Consider the following 17,429-nt stretch of genomic DNA (forward strand, 5'->3'; position numbering starts at 1 on the left):
AGTGCTCATTAGCATTTAAAGAGACATGCAACAAAACATGTTAAAATGGTAAAGGTAAAAATGGAGTTGTTTTACACTACCATTGAAGAAATTTAAAGGGGTCATCGGTGTCAAAATCAGCTCTGTTCAGAGCGAGCCATTCTATTGCATGTTCCTTTAAATGCTAATGAGATCTGCTTTTGCCCTGCCCCTCTCTTCTGTGGGGTGATGAACCTGTCTGTTTACTTTAGCTGCATTTAGCCGCGTCTAGTCACTAAATTTGCTAACTAGCACATTATTAAGAAAGGTGATTTGCAAAGTTGCATAAAAACCCTTATACTCACTTCTGCTGTAGGTGAAGCTGCATCATGAATGATTTGCGCAAACATAGATGCATTTATGTAGATCTCCGGGCGTATTTCCTTCTAAAATGTAAGTAACATTAATCCTCTGCGTTTTCAGCGGCTCAGATATCGGGAATAAAGGATGACTGCTATGATCATTATTACATCCAACAACCGAACACCTCAATCGCTCAAACGGAGACATTCTTGTCTTCCCCTGCATCGGAGTCAAAACAATGGCAGTTGGAGTGTTACAGCTCAGTCAAGGCAGGTCTAAGTTAAAGAGGTCCTATTATGCTCTTTTAGAAAGTCTTGATTTTGTTTTGTGGGTGTACTAGAACATGTTTCATGCTTGGTGGTTCGAAAAACGCATTATTTTTCACATAATTTACATTATTACAATACCTTTCTCCCAGCCTGGCACAAATAGCTCAATTAGTTCCGGGTTTGATGAAGGCCCGCCTTCTGAAAAAAGGAATTGTGTTGTGATTGGTTAGCTGTCCGAGTGTGTTGCGATTGGCGAACAGCTTAGACTTTATTAGACTCCGGTTGCATTCATCTGAAAGAAGGAAGTCATATACACCTAGGATGCATGGAGGATGAGTAAATAATACGCTATACAGTAGTGCTGATTCCCATCCTTAGCCTACGAGATCGCAGATACATGATATTATCGTTCTAATTTATTTAATTATTTACATATTTAGTTTCATTGCCTAAAACCAGCTCTAGCATAAGGCTAAAAGCAGCCTAACATTATCAAAAAACATCATCGCTGATTAGCCTAGACTATTCTAGTGCACGTTTACGCATTTTTAAAAAAACACTTGCGTTATAAGTGAAGCTAACATTATCTACACTGTATGATGAATAAATCTCTTACCACACACTGTACATGTCTGTGGCGTGTTATGGCTCCGATGGGGCAACCGGAGTAAACCGCAGCTTCGGCATGTGTTTCGACTCCCTGTACTGCACACGTCATTTACTCCTGACATCTGAGGCGCTGAAGGTGCAGTGGATTACGTTTGTTTGTGAAGGGAATGCACCTCCAGATTTACATAAATGCGTCTATGTTCACGCAAATCATTCGTGATCCAGCTTCACCTACAGCAGAAGTGAGTATAAGGGTTTTTTATGAATCTTTAAGATTTAAGAATCTCTGCAATCACCTTTCCTAATAACATGCTAGTTAGCAAGTCTCGTGGCTAAACGTGGCAAAAGTAAACAGGCTCGTCACTCCACAGAGAGAAGAGAGGGGCGGGGCGAGTTTTGCATTTAAAGGAACAATCCATCAGAATGAGTTGATTTTGGCAAGGTAAAAAGGGTGTTGTTTTACACAACCATTGAGAATTTTTAACCAAAGTATATTTTAGACTTTCCATTAAGACCCTAAAGAATCATATCAACTTGTGGAAAATGGGCATCCGATGACCCCTTTAAGAATCTTTCTAATGTTTTAATTTCTTTATTTGATGACAGTGATGGTAACATCAAATAAAACCATTTTATTCCAGTAACAGTCCATATAGTTTCAGTGCTATGGCAATTTGCAGGAAGTACAGTTTACATGATAAATGTTTATATGGGTTATAAAACCTAAATATAAAAGTGAGATAAAACAGTATTTTAGATATGACTGCTGTTATCATAACCGTTATCACTGTCAAATGCCTGTTATCTGCTTCATATTGGATGTTACAACAAGCAACAAGTCATGATATTAAGTGTGTTATGAACTTTTGGAACCTCAAAATATGTCATTGTTATAAACAAATTATGTAAAATTGTTACCAAATGATCTTATAGTACGTGCATTTGCATTTATGGTAAATAATGCCAGCATGGGACAAAGTGCACTTACAAAATGTACCATGTTAATTTGTAAACAACATTTATCATAATACTATGGTATTCTCTAAAGTACACTGGTGTACACTACCGTATAAAAGTCTGGGGTCAGTAAGATGTTTTATTTATTTTTATATACTTATTTATTTTTAGTTAGTTAGTGATTAAGAGAGAAATTATTAGTTTTATTACAATTGATCAAAAAGAGACAGCACTATTTCTAGTTCTATTTATCAACAGTCATGAAAATGTATCACATTTTTCATAAAAATGTGAACTTTTTTCAAGATATAATAATCAGAAATGTTTCTTGAGGAGCAAATCAGCATATTATAATGATTTCTGAAGGATCATGTGACACTGAAGACTGGAGTAATGATGCTAAAAAATCAGCTTTGTTCAAAGAAATAAATTGCATTTTAAAATATATCAAAACAGAAAATAGTTATTTAAACTATGATAATATTTCACAAAATTTCACAAAAAAGTGTAAGACATTTTTAAACACTAATAAATAAATAAATAAATAAAAATCTCTCATCCCAAAACTTTTTTTGAACCATTAAAATACTATTTTTCTTCTACTGCCTTGATATATGCCACAGTACCAGATCACACAGTCCGTACTCCAACTTACCACTTGACTATTAATTTCAGGCTGTGATGTTCAGTCATAATGTTTTAGCAAAATCAATTTGAAATGCTTCTGTTAATAAACACCCATGAAACAAGTCTTGTAAACACAGCCCGTTGTGACCTACTGTTTCAGCCATATGCTTCTCTGGCTGCTCTGTGTAAATATGAAGTGACTGCTCTCTAAGTTTCAGCAGCTGTGTTTCAGCGGCCAGTATTTCAGTCAGCTTCCCCTGTGTTTGCATAGCTGCTCTGTCGCCTCCTCAAAGCCCCCAAACGCATCCCTGCGCAAACATGCCCCAAATGCCGTCTTGTAGAGCTTGAGCCTTGTAACAGAATATGCACAATACGATTAGGCAATATGGCACTGAATTATTGAATTAACTGAATAGTATATGCCTGCGTTGATCTATTTTTACCAAATACCAAAAAAAATTCCTATTATATTCCTGTCTGGAATACTCGCTGAACTATATTGATTGTTATTTGCTTCTCATGGGTCCGGTTTCCAAAAAAATGTGCTTTTTAAAACAAGACCTCAAGTGCTTTTCTTCTGTGAAGTACTGTAGGTTCTTGAGTCCTGTCGTATTAAAATCAGGAGGGGCCGTTAAACTTCACACCTGCTGTATCTCCACAAAGACCTCCATGTTCTGTGTGTGTCCTCCTCTCATTTACACAAACACTGCGTCACAGAAGCATGGTCAGGCCAACAGGATGTGTTACTCTCTGACATTAAACAGATATTGTTTGTGCTCTTTTCTCTTCTTGGCTCTGTTTCTGGTGGTGGACTCTGGATCCTGTAACTTTCCCATAGAATGGAGGTAAGAATGTATTATTTTACATCCCATTAAGTGGTACTTTAGCATGCAATATGACCTTGTGGATGTAGTTTCTCTACAGAGACCAACCTGGGTGAATCTCACAAATTATTCTTACAATCTTACAAATTCCATTAAGAATGTATCTGGGTCCACCCAAAAATCAAAAGAAATGTAAGCATTATTAAAGCATTATTTGCTTGTTTGTTAAACATTATCTTGCCCCTTCTCACTGTAATGCAAGAAATGAAAGTACTATGCTGTTGTGCAAAAAAAAAAAAAAAAATGCATGTAATATTGAATTAAATAAAGATATGCCTTGCATTTTGACACCGTGTGCATTAAAACTTTGTTTTCCTGTAATCTGCTTTTTTAATTTAATTTAATTTCATTTCATTTCATTTCATTATTGAATTAAATTTTTACATAAATGAATACTTTAAATTGATCAAAAGTCACAAAGAAAATACATCTAGAATGTAAAAAAAAAAAAATCAAATAAATGCTTTTCATTCATCAAAAAATATATAAATAAATAAATAAATAAATAAAGCATTTATGTATTGAAAGCTATAGATATAAATATAAATAATATAAAATTAAAAACTTTCTTTCTATCTGTCTATCTGTCTATCTATCTATATATCTATCTATGCAGATTATATATGTTTAGGGTCAGTAATATTTTTTATTTTATTTTATTTTATTTTTTAATAAATTAATAAATTAATACTTTCAACTGATCGAATGTAATAGAAAATGCATTTAGAATGTAAAAAGAATAAAAAGTCCTATCCATTCAAGAAAAATAAATAAATAAATAAATATTTTATTTTATTTTATTTTATTTTATTTTATTTTATTTTATTTTATTTTATTTTATTTTTTTTTTTATTTTATAATACTTTAAATTTAGGCACTAAATTAATCAATCAAAATAAATGTAGTAAATTACATTTTGAAATACAAAATACAGAAAAAATACAGTAGTGATACAGAACAGTTATTTTATATTTTATATTATATTTTTGATCGAACAAATGTAGTGTAAGAGACTTCAGAAACATAAATAAATTGTACCAACTCAAAACTTATGAATGGTGCATACATGTTAAATATTGGGTCGGGGTGTGCTGAACACTCTTATAATGTAAATAATGTGTAAAACATTTCATATGAGAAACAGAATTGATCTGTTTTGGAATTTGTAACAAAATATTTCTGTGAGATTCACCACACTTAGATTCAGTGTTGATAGTGAAACACATTATTGGGTCTTGTCACTCAGTATGACGTCATCTTTGGACTGGAGCTATGAAAATATAACTGATAAGAAACCTGTGTTATATAAAACAAATGAAAGACAGATCTCAAAGTCTATTGCATGACTCATGAGGTCAGTCAGAAGTTTTTATAAAAGCGTGCGGAGCTGTTTCACTGGAAAGAGACAGTCAAATTGAATCAGTGTGTCTCTTGATTGAAATGATAAATGCAAACACACGCACACACACAAACACACACACACGTGTTGGATAATGCAGTACACTCCCGCAGGAAAACCAGGCCCGCCATATGCTCTAAGTGAACTTAAATAAACCAAGCTATTACCCGACAGTTCACATTCAGCATCTGGATGCAATTAAAGTGAACTTAAGCAGAATGAACTAATTGTGAGAACTGCACTTCATTTCTGTCGGTTGTGCAGTGTGTACATGAGTCAGCATGTATCATCAGACACAGACATGTACGGAAGCCTTGACGGGACATCATTATATGACTGGAGTCCTAAACAGCCATCCTGTTTAGTAGAAGTCAATGATGATCTTTGTGTAATAATAATAAAAAAAAACAATAGCACGGAGCAATAGCATGTAGCATGTTTCAGCAATGGATTTCTAACATCTAAAATGTTTTTAGAAACAAGAATTGATTTTACACAGACTCTAAACTGGCTTGAGAAAGCCACCTTACTGAAATGCTATTTAAGCTTCTGTTTGTTCTTAAACAAAATATGGACTGTATGTCCTCCGAGAATTTTCAGACTACCACCACCAAATTCTTTAGATGATAACTGATTCAGCTTACAGTTTCTGAAAACCAGACTATCAAAACCACCCAAAATCCCATAGACTTTCACTGAGGGGGTCAAAACGTTTGTACAGTAAGACTTATAGAGTGTTTAAACTAACTATCATAAGTGAAGCTTAGTTCCTATCCTAGGGCAACACTTGTAACATGCTAACAGCATATTAATCATGTTAGAAACATGCTAGAAACATGCTAACAACATATGAATCACGTTAGAAACATATTAGAAACATGCAAAACATGTTTGGAACATGCTAGCATGCTAATCCTGCTAGCAACATGCTAACAACATATTAATAATGTTAGAAACATGCTAGAAACATGCAAATCATGTTAGAAACATGCAAATCCTGCTAGCAACATGCTAACAACATATCAGTCATGTTAAAATCATGCTAGAAACACACTAGCAACATGCTAACAACATATTAACCATGTTAGAAACATGCAAATCATGGTAGAAACATATTAACATGCTAGCAATATGTTAACAACATATTAGTCATGTTAGAAACATGCTAGAAACATGCAAACCATGTTAGAAACATATTATTTATGCTAGTAACATGTTAACAACATGCTAGCAATATGGTTAACAACATGCTAACAATATGCTAGAAACATGGTGGCAACATGATAGCACCATATTAATCATGCTAGAAACATGTTGGCAACATGCTAGCAACATGTGAATCATGGTAGAGACACAATTGTTAACAACATGCCGATCATGTTCGAAACATAATAACATGCTAATCATGTTGGAAACATGGTTAACAACATGCCAGAAGCATGCATCATGCAGATCATGCTAAAACATGCTAACAACATGCACTTCATGCTAAAACATGTTATCACCAATGTTAATCATGTTAACATTAACAACGTTAATCATGCTAGCAACATACCGAAAAGGTAATAATGCTAGAAACATGCTATTAATATTTTAATCACATGTTAGCAACAGGATAACAACATATTAATCATGTTAAAAGATTAAAAACATGTTAATCATGCTAGAAAAATGTTAACAACATACCAATAATGCTAGAAACATGGTAGCAGCATGTCAGAAACATGCTAACAACATGTGTATTATGCTAGAAACATAATTAACAACATGCTAATAATGCTAGAAACATGCTAACAACATGCTAATCATGCCAGAGACATGGTAATCATGCTAAAATATGCTAGCACAATATGCTACATCAAGCTAACATTACCTGCAAGTACAGTTTTTCTTAAAATATACTTTTAAGATTTGAAGTACACATGTTATTATTGTTTACTAAATCAACAAATAAAACCATTAAAATAAAAATAATTGCTTGAAATAAAAACAACCATTAACTAAATGAAATTAAATGTAAAGAACCATGACCTTTTATTCCAGGAAGTTTGCAAGGCAACATTTCTTATGTTTTATTCAGTTTGAGTTGTACTAATAATATTTTAGTACTAAACTACCAACCAACCAAATAAATAAATAAATAAACTAACAAATAAATAAAACTGAAGAACATATAGTTTCCTACAGAAACTCTCAGAAATAATACCTAATTCAAAATATCAACCAAAACTGCTAGTGTATTAATAATACTAAAATAACCCTGAAGTAGACATATAACACAATTAAGCATACTCCTTTTCAAAAGATTTGACTTGGACCATTAAACATCACCCAGAACATACTTAAAGAACATACTATAGATGCCACCCAAAACCGCCTTTGCAACCATAAAGCAACCTGGTAAAAAACACACAAAACAACCAAGCAACCGCATAGCATGTGTTTAATATTGCATTGTGATGTCTTATCCCATTTAGACTGTACAAAGGCAGTGCTGGCTACTGCAGCACATACAGAGGTGACGTGTGTCGGAACGTGCTCCGTCGGGACGCGCTGCTGTTTTTCAACTACTCTCTACCGAACCCAGAGGACGCGCAAGAGTACCTGGCCCAGAGTGCATGGGGGGAGCTGGACGGGGTGAGCTCATTCTGCAGGCCTGCTGCCAGATCACTGCTCTGTCACGCCATCTTCCAGGACTGCAACCCATCTGGACTTGGACCAGCACCCAAACCTGTCTGCAGGTACTGGAAATGTGTGTTTGGTGTAGAAGGTCATACCATGCAGAATATACTCTATACCAGAATATACAGTAAACAAGAAGGAGCCAAAAAAAAAAAAAAAACATATGTGAGTCATTCTTTATTGCCTGGATCAGATTTCCTCACATTGCATCAGAAAAAGCATATCTTTACTGAACAGGAAACAGCACTGGTGAGCTGTGAGACATGAAGCTGTTGACAGAATGACAACCGGATACATTGGTTATAGATTCTGTGTTTTGATAAATGACTGACCTTTATATTTTATTCAGTACTTATATGTCACATATAATTTTGACATTTGGAATGTCATTGATTTTTCCATTAAAACAAATGAATTGAATGAATGCATGAATACATAAATGTATATATATATATATATATATATATATATATATATATACAAACATAATACTAATTAATTAATTAATTTATTATAATGTATAATATATATATATATATATATATATATATGGCAACAATATAAATAAATACATACATAAATTAATAAATAAATAAAAAATAAATGTAGTCTACTTTTTAAATACAATATGATTTTCCTCAGGCACAGAAACAGCTCCACATACAGAAAAAGACCCATATCGCTATTTAGTAAGTAGTCATTTAGTAGATGCTTTTATCTAAAGCAAGTCACCGTAGTGGAGCAACCTGAGGTTAAGATTCATACTTGAGCAAACAATGGTGGCCGACCCCGAAACCAGCAAGTTTTCAAATACTAGCCCTAAGCTTTAACCACTAAACCACCTATGCTATATATATATTTATACATACATTGGTGCTGTTGTGTCACAGGGAGCACTGTCTCACAGTGAAAGAGCTGTACTGTTATAAGGAGTGGCGTTCTGCTGAGGAAAGATCTCATCGAGGGTTCCCACATAGCATTACTCTCCCAGAATGCACCTCTCTACCCAGGCAACAAGCAGACCCATCCTCGTGTACAGCGGTTCCTTATGTTGGTAAGCATGATGCACTCTTATATAAGCATACATTCTGCTGTAGGGTGCCATTCAGCTCGATCTTTGTTTAGTTATGAAACTCCTGTGATATTTTGGGGCTGATTGTCAATGATCTTCATACTGTAAAGCATCCGTCCCGTGAAAACAATGGGTGTTAGTGGAAAAACCGCCACGTATGGTTTTTGGACAATGCTGTAGATTTTTTTTGTTTGTGTATGTGAAATGCCTTGTGAGGAATGTGAGGACAGCAAACCAGTAGATGGACAAGATTAGGGCGGTTTATAGCCAAAGCATGTGAGGAAGGATCATTTGGGGAGGTTGGACAGCTGAGTAAATGTTGCCATCTAAAAGTTTCCATGCCATGTTTGCAAGCTGTTGTCTTGCACATGGATCGGCAACATTTAGTGGGGAACAGCAATGAAATGGTAATTATAGACTATAGGAGAGTGACAATTATGCTGTCTATGTCTTCTAGAAACCAGTGTGACAGAAAAATAACTAAACTTAATGAGTAAAATGAATAAATCAATTAAAAACACACTGTTTTTGTGTTACACAGATATCAATAAAGACCAAGTTACAAGTAAGTAAGAATTATTATTATTATTAATTATTACATTATTTTAAATGAGCAAAAACAGATGCATGTTTACTACCAGAACTTTGGACTCCAGTGCATATTGTTTATAAAAGCACACATCTGTATATTTACCATTTACTGTTTATATATTCTTTAGCAACATGTTATAATGACAAAGGAAGGTTTTACCAAGGAACTCACAACATGACTGCATCTTCCATTCCCTGTCAGCGATGGAACCAGCAGGTAAATGTTTGCCTAAAGTCAGCATAACATCAAAAGTGACTAATAAATGTTCCTGCTCTTATTTTGTGCGATTATTCAATGAATGTTTTTCTATTCAAATTGTAATAACTAGTCCTGTCTCCTCTTCACCAAGTATGACGTCACCTAGGCTGCAGGGGCCAGGAAAATATTATTCGCAAGTAGTCCTGTAATAAAGGTTACGGCAATAAGAGCAAATAACAATTGATTTGACAAAGATTGCTATTGGCATATGTCAAGATGATCTGGAGGAGAGTTTGACCTTTTACCAACTCAAAAATCAAATGTGTAACTGAAAAGTTACTGTCCTCAAACAATAACCTAACCCAAAACAATCTGAATACTGCATGTTGGCATACGCTCGGTGACCTTCAAAAGATATATACACAGGAAACAAATGTTTTTAGTGTAAAAACAATGGAGGGTCAAAATACACAAATTCAAAGGTTTCCTTTGAAATGAAGTTTTGAATACAGAAGATTTTGTCTCTTTTCAAAACAGTGTGGAAAGGTTTAATGCATGCAGTGGGTTTAAACCTGGCAGTGCTGGAAATATCAGGGATAATGGGAATATTGAATTTAGCCACAAAGTTTTGAGTTTCTTGGTTGACCTCTCTCTTTCTATCCTGTTCAGGATCCCCATCAACATAGACTGTCTGTAGATGTGATTCCTGAGTTGCGAAATGCAGAAAACTACTGTCGTAACCCAGGCGGAGAGAGTGACAGGCCGTGGTGCTACACAACAAACCCTAATGTACGCTGGGAGTACTGTCTGGTGCCCAAATGTGGAGAAGGTGCATAAATGTATACCTGACTAATAAATAAGATTAGACTGTCAGCTATCTCTTAATTATAAAACAAAATCATTTACCTCAACATATTTCTCTTTTCTTCAGTTATGAGTGTAAAGACTGCACCCTCAATTACAAAACCAGTCCAGGTTTACCCGCCTCCTCCTGTGTCTACAGCCTACTCAATGAGCGTTATCATCTTTATAATTTCTGGCTTTGCTGGGGCGGCCTTCTTTACCATACTCATCCTCATGTGCCACAGACGAAAGAAAATGTGGCAAAAGAGGAAAAGGTAAATAATGGACTGACAGGTCTCATTTAAGTCACTCAGTACAACTATCTGCACTGCTAAAAGGTTGATGGCTCAAACCTAAAAAAAAAGAAACACACACCTGCCTAAAGGCTTAGTAATCCTGAAGACACTGATTAGCTTGTTCAAGTGTGTTTGATTAGTGTTGGAGCTAAACTCCTCAGGAGAGCGGCTCTCTAGGACTGAACTTGCCTACCCCTGACTACAATGTACCAAGCAGGGGAGAGGTTCTCAACTCTGACCCTCAAGATCCACTTTCCTGCAGAGTTTAGCTCCAACCTTGATCAAACTCACTTGTCTGTAACTTTCTAGCAATCCTAAAGACCTTGATTAGCTTATTCCAAGGGTTCTTAACCCTGTTCCTGGAGATCTACCTTCCTGCAGAGTTCAGCTCCAACCCTGATCAAACTCACCTGAACCAAATAATTAGGATCTGAAGGAGCACTTGATAATTATAGACAGGTGTGTTTTATCAGGGTTGGAACTAAACTCTGCAGGAAGGTAGATCTCCAGGAACAGGGTTGGGCACCCCTGGCTTATTCGGTTGTGTTTGATTAGGGTTGGAGTAAGTGGACCTTGAGGGCCAGAGTTAAAAAAAAACCCTGACGCAGGGTGTTCATTGGTATCTGTTGTTGGCCCTGAAACAACATTCCTATTAAACAATCACAGTCCTAATCCCAAATCTATCCCTAGCAAGACACATAATCTAAATTACTCTAGAACAGAGGTATCCAACTCCTGATGGGTTACCTTTCTGCAGAGTTTAGCTCTAACCCTAATCAAACACACCTAAAATTATGGTGTTCATGATTAGTTGAAAATAAAGGTGTACTAGAGCAGTGGTTTTCAAACCGGTCCTGGAAGCACCCCTGCCCTGCACGTTTTGTATGTCGGCCTAGTTAGACACACTCAATTCATGTTGTGCAGTTTCTACTAACAAGCTGATGAGTTGAATCAAGTGTGTTAGAGTGAGGAAGACATATAAAATGTGCAGGGCAGGGGTACTTCCAGGACTGGTTTGAAAAGCACTGTACTAGAGCAAGAGTGGAATTGAGGTCTGCAGGAATGTAGACATCCATGAGCAGGGTTGGCTACCCCATCTGTAGGAGGTACACCATCATACAGAGTCTAGGTCCAATTCTGCTCCAACAGACTTGCTTGTAATGTTCAGGTAATCCCGGACATGTTGGTTAATGAAACTCTGCAAAAAGTGTGATCCATGAGGACATGGAGGATAGGGCTGCCTGTGGGGTTCAGTTCCAACCCTGCTCCAACACATCATCTGTAATTATCAAGTACTCTTGACAATCTTAAATAGATGGTTCAGTTGTGTTTGATCAAGGATTGAGTTGAACTTTGCAGGATCTACAGGATCAAGATTGGGCACCCTTGATGCCCCAAGATGTACCAAGTAGGGTGTGCATTGGTATCAACATCTGTTGTTGGTCCCTATTAAACAATCAGTCCCAATTCCAACTCTAGCAAGACATACTGGTGGGATACCATTCAGCGGAGTTTGGGTTCAGCACAGTCAAACTTACCTGAAATCAAGGTGTTCAGGATAAGTGTGTGTACTGGAGCAAACTGGAACTGAAATCTGCAGGAATACAGCCCCCCATGAGCAGGGTTGGCTATCCCAAAGGTAGGCAAGTTTGGTCCTAGAGAGCTGCTGTCCTCCAGAGTTTAGCTCCAACCCTAATTAAACCACCTGAACAAGCTAGCTGAGTTTTTTTTTTTTTTAAGCGTTTCAGCTAAACTCTGCAGGACAGCGGCTCTTTAGGACTGAACTTGCCTACCCCTGGGCTATCCCATATCCTGGAGTTACACCATTATGCCGAGTTTAGCTCTAATTCAACTCCAACACACTTGCCTGTAATTTTCAAGTGATCCTGGACATTTTGCTTAGCTAAACTCTGCAGGATGGTTGGTCTCCTGGAGAACTGAATGCCCTTGCCTATGGAAGCTCTTACCAAATGTGTACTTCAATTTGCTTTGGAAGTTATATTACCTAAATTATCAGGTAAATGCATCTAAACAACAAAGTTATGCCTCTATATTCAGTAGGGTGCTGGATACGCCTACTCTGACCACCCTCCCCTCAGAGCTCTTGCTGGACAGACTTCATCCCAACCCCATGTACCAACGACTGCCTCTCCTTCTCAACTCTAAGCTCCTCAGTCTCGAATATCCACGCAACAACATTGAATATGTCCGTGATATTGGAGAGGGGGCCTTTGGTCGGGTGTTTCAGGCAAGGTGAGAGCTACCAAATGTTACAAGCAAATGTAACACCAATGGTGCTAATGTCTGTCCTTGTTTGCCACTGTCAGTGTTTATACGGACAGTCAATCACATGATCTCTTTTCACCATGGTTGCAGTGAAGATTTTTGTCAAAGTGAACTTTTATAGTATGTGAATGATTAAGTGAACCCAGTTTTGATAACAATGACTGAACTCTTAGAAACTCTTTACTGACTCACCAGATAAACCGACAATGAATCAGCATGCAAAGGTTTGACGTATACAGAACAAACAGCCAAGTAGTCCTGATATCAGGTATACAGAGACCCTTGGGAAGTACAGCAGTGGATAAAATGTATACACCATATGTCTGTCTCCTGAAATAGGATCTTGGATAGGTCTGGTAAACATGTGATGTGTTTCAATATGAAACTTCCCTGTAGACACTATCGTGTGAGCGAGCCCTGCTGAGGAGGTTATTTATAGACGCCCATTAGAAAAGTGTTTACTTCTCCAGGAACACACAGGAGCCATCGGCACAGGAAGTGCAATCTCAATGGCATTCTGAGTTAGTTCTTGAGTTACTGCCATTGTGGCTCTGTTTCCAAAGTTTGGCGTCACCATTTAAACTATTTTGAAAGGGTTTATTGACCTGTTTAACAATTTGTGAAAGTATGTACATAGAAATCTGGTGACGGTGGCCTATTACTCCTGTCCAAGTTTCTCAGTTAAGCAAGTCAGATTATAATGCCTACTGCATTACCTCAGACACATAGTAAAGCTACCTAAAAGCTCATAAAATGATTGATGTTCCAGGTTTGTTTTCCTGCAAATTTCAACTAATGCAAGCAAACTGTAGTTACTAGTTTTCAATGTGCCTGCTGCTCTTTAGAGCCCCTGGTCTTTTGCCAATGGAGCCGTTCACCATGGTGGCAGTGAAGATGTTGAAGGAGGAAGCTTCGGCTGATATGCAGAATGACTTCCAAAGAGAAGCTGCACTCATGGCTGAGTTTGATCACCCCAACATTGTCCGTCTCCTGGGTAATGTATCACAATATATGCCTTCAAAGGCTTCCACTATACATCTGCTTGAGGACTTTCCTAAAATGAACCACATCTGCTTCCTATTACATGTATGTCCTTTCCTCAAGGGTACCACACAATCGAAAAAGCCTTAAAATAGCTTGACTTATCCATTTCAGAGTTGACCCAGTGTGTAACCCTGGATCAGTGCCCTCTGTGGCATTCCGGAACCAGATTCAATGCCTCGACCCAGTGTTAGAATAACAGAGGGATATTTTTGGTTAGGTATCAACTGTTGGAAGTGTAATTAAGCCTGTCATTTGTGTATCTGTCATACAGGAGTCTGTGCGGTGGGGAAGCCCATGTGTCTCATGTTTGAATACATGGCCTATGGGGACTTGAATGAATTCCTGCGTCGGCGCTCTCCAACCCAGCAGCCAAGCCTAAGTCGGGATACCTTGACGTGCAGCAGTCTCGTGTCGGAACCTGAGCGTTACCCGCCCCTCAGCTGCCTGGAGCAGCTCTCCATTTCCAAGCAGGTGGCGGCAGGAATGGCCTACTTGTCGGAACGCAAGTTTGTGCACCGTGACCTAGCTACCCGCAACTGTTTGGTAGCAGAAAACTTGGTTGTGAAAATTGCGGATTTCGGACTCTCACGCAACATCTATGCGGCAGATTACTACAAAGCCGGTGAAAATGATGCCATCCCGATTCGCTGGATGCCACCCGAATCTATCTTCTACAACCGCTACACCAGCGAGTCAGATGTGTGGGCTTATGGTGTGGTATTATGGGAAATCTTCTCATATGGCATGCAGCCATACTACGGCATGGCCCATGAGGAGGTCATCTACTATGTAAGGGATGGAAATGTGCTTGCTTGTCCAGAAAACTGTCCACAGGAGCTGTATAACCTGATGCGTTTGTGTTGGAGCACTCATCCCACTGACCGGCCTAGTTTTCCCAGCATTCACCGCATCCTGGAAAGAATGCATGACCAGATGCTCAAATCTGGCCTTTCTTGAGCATCTCTAAAGATGCAGTTCAAAGAATCAAAAAGATCAAATGATTAAGGAACTCCCAAAGAACCCTGAGGGATCTTGAAGAAGGATAAAACATTTAAAAGTATCCACAAGAGCTCAAGAAAACCCAGAGGTGAACTTACAGAGTCCTAACAAACCTTAAAGTGCCCACAAATACTGAAGAACCCAGAGGAACACCGAGGAATGTGAAAGAAGCCTAAAATTATTGAAAAGGCTCACACACCTTAAGGAATACTGATCCCTCAAACTCTTAAAAGATGACCGCTTGCGTCATAGGATCTCAATTGTTATTTTTCAATGACGCAGATGTATGGCAGACATTAGATGAATGCTAGTCAAGGTTTGAGGTGATTCATATTAACAGGATCACCAGTAATAAAGGTTAACATCTAGTAATACGGTGGATGGAGTGCAGTCACTGCAAGAATCTAGACTGAAATCTCTGCAAGCAGAGATATACAGTATGATTGCCTGTTATTTTTACTTTCATTGCTTTTGGGTCTATTTTGAGTTCAATTTTGCTAGTACTATGCATCTGTCACTAACGTTCTTAGAAAAAGTTCATTCAAGAAGATGCTATAATGCTTCAAGCTTCAAGATTTAAGTAGAATAGCTTATTCCAAAGTGGCACATCATCACTTTATTGTTTTATGTTGTAACTAAATAGTTTTGTTAATTTCTCATTAATTGATATTCCAAGATAAGTTGTTACTTTGTGTGTTTTCAGTATTATTTGTAAGTAGAAGTGAGTGAAACAATGTATCAGAGAATATTGTATGTAAAATATTTTTTAACAATTCCTTAAGATCATGTCTCGTTTTTCAATAGGATTTAATTGGTATTAATTGTATGTATGTCACCATAAATTGAGACAAAATGATCTGCTTAAAATCAGCTTTTAATCATTTATCTGTTTGATGGCCCCTTCAGTCAAAAGTATGAATTCATTATGACTATAACAAGCAATAAAAGCAATGAAAATTATGTATGGGAATTATGTAGTGACCAAAATATTAAATATATTAATAGCCACCCTTTCTCTACATTATAGCACAACATATAATGAAATCTCTATACATCCTGGTGCATTCTGGGATGTTTTGTAAACAGTACTATAGCATTGTCCATGCATGCCGAACGCTTCACTATCTGACACAAGTCACCCATTTCATTTTCATTTCAATGTATTTCAGCATGTCCACACTTCTGACAAAATAAAATAAAATTAGATAAAATCTCAGAAAAAAAAAATGTTTTGGGAATTTGTTATTATTCACACATGGCATTATGCTTTTTGTAGTGTTATTATTATGTCATTATTGTGTTATTACACAATTTTAAACCAGCTCTGTTTTTATAGTTGTTCCATTAACTATATGAATAGATGTTGGAAATGACTTGCTTGAAATAAAACTGTTTATTAAATTTCTCTTGTTGTTGTCTTGAAAACATGTTTATAAATAAAAACGGCAATCCACAGTTCAAAAAGCAACATTAACAGTATATAAGTAACTGTCAACACAAAATATGATTGATGTTGTAACATTATGATGTTATTAAGGAACTGACAGTCTTGTTTTTGAGTTTGTGGTTTACTTCATGTTGCAGGCAGGGGGCAGTATTACATCACAGGAACTAAAATGACCTCATGGAGCATGATTTATGACACTACCTTTCTCTGCATTTGAGACGGTTTTTGCTGTAAGCATTCAAAACAGGAACTAGCTGAGACGGTATTAAATCACTCTGGCATTTAATGAAGAAAGATGGCGAAGGATTTACTTTCAACGTGTGTGGGACAGTTGCTGTATTCCAGTGTTTAATTCGTCATCTCGGAATGTCGGGTCACATCTGATAATCCTAGAAACACATTGTCTTTGCCATGAGTTTTTAACAGTTCTAGAAACCTCAAGGAGTAAGCGAGGCGAAACCACAGACGTCCCAATAGTAGTAGGCCAGGAAAAACAAGTGACGAATGGATTCACGAGCTGTGGTTCCTGCCAGCACGTTTGGAAGACGGAGAGGCCACAACACAACCGAGCGGGTGAATTTGGGCCTCAGTGATTTCTATTCAAACTGTACACTCTATCTGACCCTTGTGATGTAACTTGGTGAAAAACAGCAAATTCCTGATCACCCCAGAAGACACTTAATAAAAAGCTGATTCTTTGTTACTATAATACAAAAAAGTACTATTGAAATTGGATAGGATATTGCATTTCATAAGGGAGAAACAGAACTAATTTCATTATTCTGTTCAGCCATCTATAAAAAAAATAATAATAATAATAATAATAAAATTGACTCCCACAGATTATTGTTTTGGTTTTATTTTTATTTATTTATTTATTTATTTTTTTATTATTATTTTTTAA

At 36.9% G+C, this 17,429-nt stretch overlaps 1 protein-coding gene across 1 annotated transcript; it reads left to right on the forward strand.

Moving 5' to 3' along the window:
- The first annotated feature begins 2,982 nt into the window (after positions 1-2,982).
- Positions 2,983-15,990, forward strand: LOC127172285 (muscle, skeletal receptor tyrosine protein kinase-like). Its single transcript, XM_051121533.1, has 10 exons — positions 2,983-3,628; positions 7,544-7,807; positions 8,639-8,802; positions 9,362-9,385; positions 9,540-9,628; positions 10,280-10,439; positions 10,542-10,728; positions 12,808-13,002; positions 13,881-14,029; positions 14,351-15,990. The coding sequence occupies exons 1-10, from the start codon at positions 3,303-3,305 to the stop codon at positions 15,034-15,036; spliced, it is 2,244 nt and encodes a 747-aa protein (XP_050977490.1). The 5' UTR covers positions 2,983-3,302; the 3' UTR covers positions 15,037-15,990.
- Positions 15,991-17,429: the final 1,439 nt, after the last annotated feature.

Source organism: Labeo rohita, chromosome 10, assembly GCF_022985175.1.
Source record: "Labeo rohita strain BAU-BD-2019 chromosome 10, IGBB_LRoh.1.0, whole genome shotgun sequence".
NCBI lineage: Eukaryota > Metazoa > Chordata > Actinopteri > Cypriniformes > Cyprinidae > Labeo > Labeo rohita.